Source organism: Oxyura jamaicensis, chromosome 2 (assembly GCF_011077185.1).
Source record: "Oxyura jamaicensis isolate SHBP4307 breed ruddy duck chromosome 2, BPBGC_Ojam_1.0, whole genome shotgun sequence".
In the NCBI taxonomy this organism is placed as follows: Eukaryota; Metazoa; Chordata; class Aves; order Anseriformes; family Anatidae; genus Oxyura; species Oxyura jamaicensis.
Window position 1 is genome coordinate 2,610,084 of NC_048894.1, and position 9,858 is coordinate 2,619,941.

The following is a 9,858-nucleotide window of genomic DNA, read 5'->3' on the forward strand; positions in this document are numbered from 1 at the left end:
CCCACTTTTGATTACAGAGAGGCCCAGAGATGCAGAAAGAGCCGTGCTATTAGTTTGCCAGGTATTTCGGGATCTCACCTTACACTGGAAGAGGATTAGGGCTAGGAAAGAATTTTGTCAAGATTAAGCAAAACAAGCCAGTTCTGTTAAATAAAGTATCAGTTGTGGTGAACTGTCCCCAGAGGGGTTTGGGCTCCAGGGTAGGGTTTCTAGTCAAAGGAGATGGACAGCCCCCAGGAGCTGTGGCACTGCAGGGCTCTCAACAGCCTGCAAGCTGAGCTGGAAAAGCCCAGCTGAAGCCAACTGCTCTGGGAAAGGACCACAAAAAACCAACACCAATGGAGCCAGTGCAAAAGGTTGGATCCTCATCCTAAATGCCATGACACTACAAGCTCCCCAGCACTGAAAGGCGCTGTCCTGAGACTCAGGTGAGAGGCAGGACTGGTGCTTCCCACTGCCCTTCAATTTCAGGGTCTCCTGACTCCACTGAAAGCAGGATTTGACCTGAAATCCACCAGGGAAAGGATGTGGTAGACCCTCCTGCAGGTACTGGGGAGCTTCAGTGGGGGGCTGAGCAGAGCACTGATCCCCAGGAACACACCCTGCCAGAGGTCTCAGCATAGGTCCAAAATGATGCACTCGTGTTGGTCACCAGGCTAAAATGTGGCCCCTCTAAGCTCAGCTCAAGAGCACTATTATTTGAGCACCCAGAAGACTGAACACTTGGCAGCTTCAGAGTTCAGACCAAAGTGTTTGCCAGCAGTAATCCTTGAAGACAGGGCTGGAAAGCTCCCCAAGAAATCCTCTGCAACATGTCCACCTGCACAGCAGAACCAGCTCCGCCTAGTCTTCACCTGCAACCTCTAGCAAAAGTGTTGTTGTGCCCCCAGGCTGCCTGGTTCTGTTTTATTGCAACACCAAGCACAAAATCAAGACAAAAATAAATCAACCTACAGAGAGGAAAGATTACAATGATGGTATCTAAAGGTCCGAGCTCACCGTAGCATTGACAGCCAGTCAATGCACTCAGCTCAGCAGGAGTTCACAGAGCAAGATCTACACTGGGAATTAGCTGCAGGCAGGTCATCTGCACCATCCCTGTCCAGTAACAAGGTGGGGAGGCTGCAAAGATTACAGCAAACAAGTCATGAGAGCAACCTGCCGAGGTTGCATGTCATGAGAGCAACCACAGCTGAGCCCACAGAGGTCAGCAGCACCAGCTCACGCCCACAGGCAGCACTGGGGAAGCTGGCACCTACAGCTGAATGATGGCCGCAGGGAACAGAAATAGAGCACTTGGAGGTGGAATATAGAGTAATAACTTGCTCTGACTGGAGGTTAGAAGAGGTTTTCTTAACATTGTGGGAGAACCCACCTCAACCAGTGCTCACCTGACCATGCTGATGCTTTTGGAGCAGAGCTGTGACCAGCTCCTGTTGACAAGTTGAAAGACTTAAAATACAAAAGCAGGAAACCCAGTGTCAAACCACAGGCACTGTGCACCAAAATAATTCATCTTGACAACCTGTCCCACCTAACTACAGGTTAGGCAAGAATGCACCACCCAGAGGTCACTCAGGACACACCCTTGTACCTCAAGCTTAATTTTGTTGGACTATAAGGATGAAAGAAAATTGAAAGTAGACCAAGACAAGACGGAAGTTCATTCTCTTACTCCTGAGATGAGCTCCTCCAGAAGGACTTGGTCTTGAATCCAGAAGTTGTTAGACCCTCGCTTACTTTGGGAAGCTGCTCTACAATTTGGTCCCACAGAGGTTTCCCCAACAGCAGACCAAGGCCTTGGCTAAACTTCTGCCCATGCCTCCCAGTGTTTCCATAGCCAGAGGACAGCCAGTCGACATGTTTTTAAGCTCAGATATTCCTGTGTGCATCTCAGTACTTCATTATTCACCTCCAGACAAAATCACTTGTTGCTCCAGAGCACAAGCAGCTACCTCCTACCACGCACATTAAATGGCCAGTTGTGCTCCTTCAGTCTCTGGAGCACTCCAAACAGTTTTTCCAAGAAAGGAAACTTTTGCTGCTGTTGTGAAACACGTCCACCTAGTGCAAGGCAAATGCAGAAGTTAGAGCAAGCTAGTTTTTTCCCCAAGCTCCACACAAGCGTCTGGCTATCCAATTAATGCTATTTTAATGAGCTAGGCTCAATGAATCTGCTCATAAAACCCCTGCCAACTCCCATACTTCACGACATCCCATCAACATGAACTGCACGCTCCATGCTAGCTTCCAAGCCAGCACAGACTCAGCATTAATGTCAGATACTGTTGAGTTTGCATGTTCTGCAGCGGGTGTATAGGAGCGCTGTTCTGCTCCATGTTCTTTCCAAAGGAAGAGTTCAAGTTTTTTTAACCTGTCATTTCCCCTTCCCCCAAAAGCAGCCCTTCAGCTACTGAACCAGCAAAAATATTCCCCCCACCTTGCAGAAGGAGGATTTCAGGTCACAAGCAGACTGGAAGACCACACGACACATACGGGAGCTGTTTGATCCATTGGAAATAGAAAAATCTATTCTGATATTTCTTTACCCCCGTAGCTGTTGCAAAGAACTGTATCAGCTAAAGCAAACCCCATACCTGCTGTGTTTATCCGTGTAGTCACAAAATACTCCCTGTTCCACTTAGCACACTGCAAACACACATTACAATAAAATGTAAAGCTTACCGAGCTGATAAACTTCATAAGTGTATTTTATGACCGTATCTCGGGAGATAAGGCTCATTAGCACTTACAGCCATGATCTGAGGGAACCTTAAAAAGCACAGTCAAACAGTGGGGGGGGAAAAAAAAAGAAACTAGGATTTTTGACACCTAGCTCCAGAAGGGTTAACCCTTTCCATCTAGCATCATCGCTTTTAGCTCCTGCTCCCAGCTCTGGGTCCAGTCTTTCAGGAACACGTGCCCTGCCTGTCGTGCTGCTCCAGGACCTGCAGCAGCCTCGTGCAGGATGTGGTTGCAGGAGGGACAGCGTCCCCCCCAGTCCTAGCGGCTGAGGGCTGCTCAGACTGAGAAACCAGCTGCATTAACACGCCACAAGCCACTAGAGAGCTTTTCTGTCTACGCAGAGCGAGGCTGCTTCCTTATGGAGGGAAGCCAGGGGCTCCGTGTGGTTGCAGTCCAGAGAGCCAGGTATGCAAAACTTTTGGGATCGATTCAACACCCCACCCCCTCAGGAAAACACTGGGAACCTGGCAGGTTCCTACCTGGAGGGTCAGGGAGCTTGGGATGAAGTTTAACATATGCTTTATATAATAAAGTGCCATCCCACCCAGGAGTACTGTCTGCAGGACACAGCTGTAGCCGCATGGTTAGACAGAAATCAGAGCTTTCATATACAGCAGAGCAAAACAGTTTTAATGCTTCGAGCCCTCTCTGCTCAAATGCCTCTGACAAACTTTGGGATGGATTTGTCCATCAGTACCACAGACCAAGTGACCAGAGATTCAGCCACATGCTAAAGATGTCACTGCTCCATGTAACTGGAGCTGGGGATCTATGTGGAGCTTATGGCAGGAGAAGTCTTTACACCTGCGGTAACCTGATCTAGGAGTCAGTGTTCAAGATGCTTCCCCCTCATAGGAGTATTCTATCAGGAAAGTTCAACAGCCTCCAAAAAAAAGCTGTAAATCTTCCACCCAACCCAAATCCCTCTCTTGAATTAAGAGGGATGAACAGGGACGTAAGTGGAAGACAGCACAGACAGATGTCTTCACCTCTTCTGAGCTTTCCAGGCCCCACCATCCCTGCATCCTCTGCAGCAGAAACCGCCTCATGGACTGGAAACACAGGGGATGCCCACCAGTTCTGTACTGCCTCTGGCTCTCAGACTGCTCCATGAATACAGATGGCTTCGTTCAGCGTCTTCTGGTTTGGCTCTCCCACCAAAAATATCTCAAGGAGTCATTAAGTATCAGCATTTCACCAAAGGAAGACACCAGGAATGAAAACACTGTCAGCATCCACCTAAACAAGAGGAAGGGAGCATCCCTGGGGCAGGAACATCTCCAAGAAGCAATTACACCACCAGCAGAGAGCATTAAGCAGACAATAAACAAAAAAAAAAAGAAAGACAAAACCCAGTCCAGTTGGAAAGATTCAGACTGAGGAGCATCACATTGGATTCTCCACGCAGCCTCCTGGACCTTCCCCTCAACCCTCCCCCCTTAAAACCCCACAGCCTAATTCAATTACCCACCACTGAGTAAGCCTTAAGGCAATTCTCATTACCCTTCGATAAAGCACAAGGCCTTTAATTATTAAACACTCATGGGCTTTTTGTGTTGGGGTTGTGGGGCTGGACTCCCTTTTATTGTTGTCAGCAGCTTCCAGAAAGCAAGTTAATCATTGACCAAGCCTTTCACCAGGAGACCAGAGTCCTACAGATCCCCGGTCTCCAGTTCTGCATCACCAGTCACATTAAAGGAAGTCACTGGCTGCCTCCTGCTTTGCCAAGTATTCACTTAATGGTCTCCTAACGAGCCACTCTCTCCCCCAGGAGCCATCTGTAGCATTGGTGTCCATCCCAAAAAAGGGGACAGTATTTGGACATGGGGTATGCACAGCACCCCCCGTTAACCAGCTTGGTTTAGCTGCTGAGCTGGCAGCTGAGGGAAACCGAGGCACAAGGCAACTGTCCTCATGTCTCAAGCAATGTGGTCAATCCAGGGCATGAGTCCAAGCCATAAACTTGTCTGAAATGAAGATCTGCTCCAGCCTCTGGTCACACCACAGGTGGAAGGAGCTGCCAGGTGCCCCCCAGCCTGATGATACAGGTCTGGGGGACCTCATGCACACCCAGAGCTACTTCTCCAATACTCCTGGGTTTGTCATCACCCTCAGGGCACTCCATCAGTTCCAGTGCCACCTTCAAGCAGCTACAAAGCAAGTGCATTATCTGGACATGGGGCTCCCCTTCGCAAAGGAACAGGGGTTAAATGCTGCTTTCAGCTAGCCCAAAGAGGCTACGAGAGGGAGAGCAGCCCGTCAAAGCAGGCAGAGCCTCTACGTGACGACTCACCCAGCTGAAAAGGAGCAGGGGAAGCAGCCAGACCCACCCTTTCTATTCCAAGCAAACCCAGAAATCCAGCACCTTAAACTCCAGCCTCACCATCTGGGGGAAAAGCAGAGAAGCTCCCGGCGGCGGGGCGGGATGGCAGAGCCGCCTCCCGGCGCTCCAGCTGCGCTCGACTGTGCGCTGCATTCCTCCCTCACCACCCGAGCCCAGGTTTTGTTTTCGGGCTGCGCCGAGAACCAGCTGCTCCATCTCACACACACGCCGGGGACAGCCAGCGTGTCTGGAAAGCGAAGCCGGGGCGGCCTGGCTGCGGGGAGTTCACAGGCGGCGGGTGCGTGGCCCCACACCACCATCAAGTGACAGGTACCGAGAGCCTGGATGTGCAGCAGCCGGGCGAGCACCTTCATCAGAGGGGACGTTCGAGGTGGTACCGCATTTGTAGCGACCCCATCTCATGATAACTCAGACCCTCACCAAAAGCCCGCCCCATCTGGGTGGTCACCAGCACCCGGACATCCACACCAGCGCTCACAGCAATTTTCTGCGTTGTTTTGGTAAAAATCACCCCTCAAACAGCAGGGCATATCACGCTTCCACCCCAGCAGCGCCCAAAGCATAACTCGGGCACCCATCCTGCACCTGCCATCGGCAGCAAAACCATTCGGCACTTCCTGCACCAAAAACCCCGCCGTGCAATCCGGCACCCGCTGCTCAGTAGCCGCGTGTTGGTAAATTAGGGCAAGCTATGCTCCCCTCCCTCCCTCTCCCCCACGCAGGCATTTCAGGGTTCCTGTTGCCTGCGTGCAGGGTACGGATCAGTTACATTTACGAAGAACATTGCAATCTGTCAATATAAACACTATGTGAGCATGAGCCACTGGTAATATTACTACTGTCTTGACAAGTGTTTGCAGAGGGGGCAGAGCCTGCTCGGCTCCTTCTGCGGAGGGAGGAGAGCAGAGCAAACGCTGGGGAGCAACGCTTCCCCCTGCAAAAAGTCGGGGTGTATCAAAATGGAGCTAGGCCATAAAACAGAAAACCCAGAAAGAAACAGAGGGGTTTTGATTTATGGCCCTGAGACGATTTGAGCTCAGGGCTGCAGAGCAGGAGGCTCAGGAAAGCGGCGAGCTCCTGTGGGCCAGCTCTCCATCCTAGGATACCACAGGGCTGGAGTTAATCAGCCTGCCTGTCAGCCCAGCACAGCTGATCTTGTCATCTGCCACCTCCAAAGCCCAGCAGTGCAGGGCCCAACACAGCTCCCAGATGCTGCTGCGGCATTTCCACCACCCCCCAATTTTGTGGGAGGAAAGGGAGGGAGGGGAGGTGCCCACACCCAAGGCTGCAAGAGAAGCAGGAAGGGGAGGCAAGTGAAATGCAATGCCTTCTCAGGGATCCCAGCAGCCTGGGGCTGCTCCAAGCAATCCCCCATCAGCCAGCTCTAATATGGTGAAAATTAGTCTTAAGACAGCCCAGCTGCAGAGGAGAGGGCTGAACTTAAAAGCAGGCTGGCTTGGGGCACAGCCTGCGCATCTCACCAGGCTTGTCACAGGGCAACGCGTCCCCTTCTGGGGTCACATCTCCCGTATGTACTCCCTATCCTAACATACACCTTCACCATCAGGCATCCCAGTGGGTGACTTTGAACCTGCCACGAGCTCCCGGGCAGTGTCACAGGCATGCTGTCCCCTCCATAACACCGGGAGGTCCCATCAGACAGGGCTGGTGAGATGCCCCATCACCGCATCCCCAAGGCCAGCCTCCATCAGCTGCGTTCTGTGATTAGGACCAACAAGCCCCTTCTGATCCTATACGTCTATAGGGACTCAGCCCTGCTCCCTAGGGCATCAGCATCCCTTCAGCTCCTGCCTTTCCTGGGTCAGGTCAAGCTGCCAGCTTCTCCCCTCCTGCACCAGGGAGGAGACCAACAACACCCAGCGAGCAGCACTGAGGCCACCAGCATAACCCCAAGCAAGGGACGAGCCCGTCCCTGTCACCTTCAGCCCATGTCCTAACTGGGCAGCATGGGGATGGAGAAGGGAGCAGCCTCCAGCTGTGGCCTCCCCAGCCCAGCATCACCCCCGCCCCGCGGGGCAGGCACAGACATAACTACATGCTGACACAATCTCGTTATCGTGTAACCATGCCCCATTTCTATCGTCCGTTCCCCCCCTCCCCTCACTAATTCCCTGGCAGGCCACACATTTGGAGACACCAAATTCTTTCCCTGAAATAAGACTTTGGGGATGGAGGGGGAAGGGATCACCCACAGCTGTCCCTATCCCCCAGCAGCCTGGGGAAGGGAGCAGCAAAGCTGCAGCACGACATCTGCTTCATGCACTCGCTCCAGCAAGGATGTCAGCACCTGGAGCAGAGGGTCTAGCAGGCCACCAGAGGTGTCACGGTGGCTCTGATGGCACCTTGGAGCAGGAAGCAGCATCCCTTCCCCTGCCCAGACAAGGTGTCACATTAGCTGAGCCCACTTTGGCATTTCGGCTCAGTCCCAAAGCAAGGGGGTGATGAAAGATTCACTTTCAAATAACACCTGGGGGAGATCCTCCAGGCACACAGCCACCTTCCTATAAGCAGGGTAGCCAGAAGGACTAACACCGGCCATCACAGGGCACTCAAAGCATCAAGAGCCCTGCAGGAACAGAGAAGTTTTTCCAGGTGACTCTTCCAGGAAGAGCAAGATCCTCTACCAGGGATAAGGAAGCCAGCAGCGATCAGGGCTCACCTCTTCCACACCCTTGTGGGATCACACCAGTGGGATCACTGGGGACCAAGGATCTCTGTACTGATCATTCCCCATATCCCCGGCAGCCCAGCAAGTGCAGGCTCCGCTGCAGGCCCCTGGGAAGAACAAAGAGGAGATTAGCAGCATCTGCTGCTAAGGGGCGAGCAGGATGCTTTGCATAAGCAAACTTCTCCGTGTACCGCAGCAGCGCTGGAGAGCGCACTGAGTGGGCGCACATCTGGCAGCATCTCCTCTCCCCTCTTCTTGCCATGGAGGGAGCCTCAAATCAGAAACAGAAGCTGTCCCGAGGCACAGGGAATAACCCGGGGGCAGTCAGGACACCAGACCATCAGCACACCGCCCTCGGCTCAACACCTTCACCCCGAATTTAAGTCTACACCAGCCCCATGAGGCCAGGAGCAAAATCCCAGAAGCCAGGGAGCAGGAGTTACCTGCTGTAACAGGGACAGCAGCTACGAGCACCGCATGGATTAACAGCGAGGTTACAGCCAAGCTCCTTACAAGCCCCATCAGTCCCCCAGGCACACTACAACTGCTCGGTGCCGGTGGTCTTCAGCAGATACACGAGCTCCTGGGCTCGGTGCAGCTGCGGCAGGAGAAAAGGGATTTTTTTTTCCCCCAAACCTGCACGCACAGGAGAGGCGGTTTCCTTGCTAAAGCAGCCCCAGCAGCAGGAAGTTAAACAGCTCTCGAGTTGGAAAGAGAAGATGTAAGTAGCGCTGCTGGGAGAACTTTGCCAGACCACAAGCAATGGACAAGCCTCGACACCGGGATTTGTTTTACTGGAAAGAGGGGGGGGGAAACCTCAACTCCGCTCCGGCTTCCTCGGGGCTGGTCCGGTGGCTCCTACCAGCGGCCACAGGACACCATCCCAAACCTAAGCGAGCACCACCGCTCCTCCAGCTGAGCCAGGTGCTCACACCCCGGTCCCGACCCCATTATTTGGGTAGGGTCTTCCCGACAAGAAAACGCAACCCCCCCCCAAAAAAAAATCAAGGTGGGGACAGCAGGTGAAGAAAAATCAGCGGACCCTCCGTGCGGGAGAGGGTTTCGTAAAGGGACTACGATTATGGGGTGGGTTTAAGGGGGTCGGGAGGGGGGTCGTGGGGATCAGTCCCCGGCCGGGACAGGGTGCTCGGATCCACCTGCGGGGTGCGGAGCGGGCGCGGGCCGGTGCCGCCCCCTGCCGGCCGCTGCGCAGCGCTCAGGTGAGCACCGGGGGCACCGGGATGCGGGGCAGCCCCGGGAGGGGACGGGGGGGACCCTCGGCTTTTTGGGGTGCAAGCCCTGCTCAGGCTGGGGACAGCGGGATGCACCGCCTGCTATGGGAAATAACCCCGCCGGGGGGATGCTGACAGCACCTGTACAAAAAGAAGCAGGGAGGAAAGGGTTTGGGGTGCCCCGTGCTGGCAGCACCCCTAAAAAAAATCCTGGTTCCTTCTGTGCGGGGCACGGTCACCCGTTCTGTCGCGGCAGGGAGGACCCAAACCCTTCCCTGCAAGTTGGGGGTGAGATAGGGGGGTCCAGCCCCGGGACAGCACGGAGCGGGTGCCAGCTGTCAGCAGGGGATGCTTCCAGCGGGAGGAGACAGACGGCACGCACAGCATCCCCTCCTCGGGGCGAGCAAGGTGCAAAACCTCCCAGAAAAATAAATAATAATAATAAAAAAAAAAAAAAAGTAAAAACAAAAAGGGGAAAAAGCGGAGGAGCCGGCACCTACCCGAAGTAGGCGGCGGAGGGCCGCGGGGCGCAGGCGAGCAGCCCTAGGAGCGCGCAGGAGGAGAGCCATCCCAGCAGGACGTGTCCATCCAGCATCTTGCAGCGGCGCCGGCGCTGCTCATCTCGTTCCCCCGCCGCGCCCGCTGCGCCCCGGCCGCCCCGCGCCGCCTCTTATAGCGCCCGGGCGGCCGGGGGAGGGCCCACGGGGCCGGGGGCCGGGCTAAGGGGAGGGGAGGGGAGGGGAAGGGGAGGGGTGGGCACGCCCTGAGGTCCGTCCTCCCCCTCCTCCGGGAGGCGGGCGGAGAGGGGAAGGGCGGGGAGGGACGGGACGGGAGGGTGTGGGACGGGA

At 54.5% G+C, this 9,858-nt stretch overlaps 1 protein-coding gene across 1 annotated transcript in view; it reads right to left on the reverse strand.

Moving 5' to 3' along the window:
• WNT9A (Wnt family member 9A) overlaps positions 1 to 9,656 on the reverse strand; it is a 54,520-nt gene extending 44,864 nt beyond the window's left edge. Inside the window, exon 1 of the mRNA XM_035318644.1 lies at positions 9,511 to 9,656. Within this exon, the coding sequence (XP_035174535.1) occupies positions 9,511 to 9,605 (95 nt within the window). The 5' untranslated portion in view covers positions 9,606 to 9,656. The remainder of the gene's footprint in view (positions 1 to 9,510) is intronic.
• Between the last annotated feature and the right edge of the window lie 202 nt (positions 9,657 to 9,858).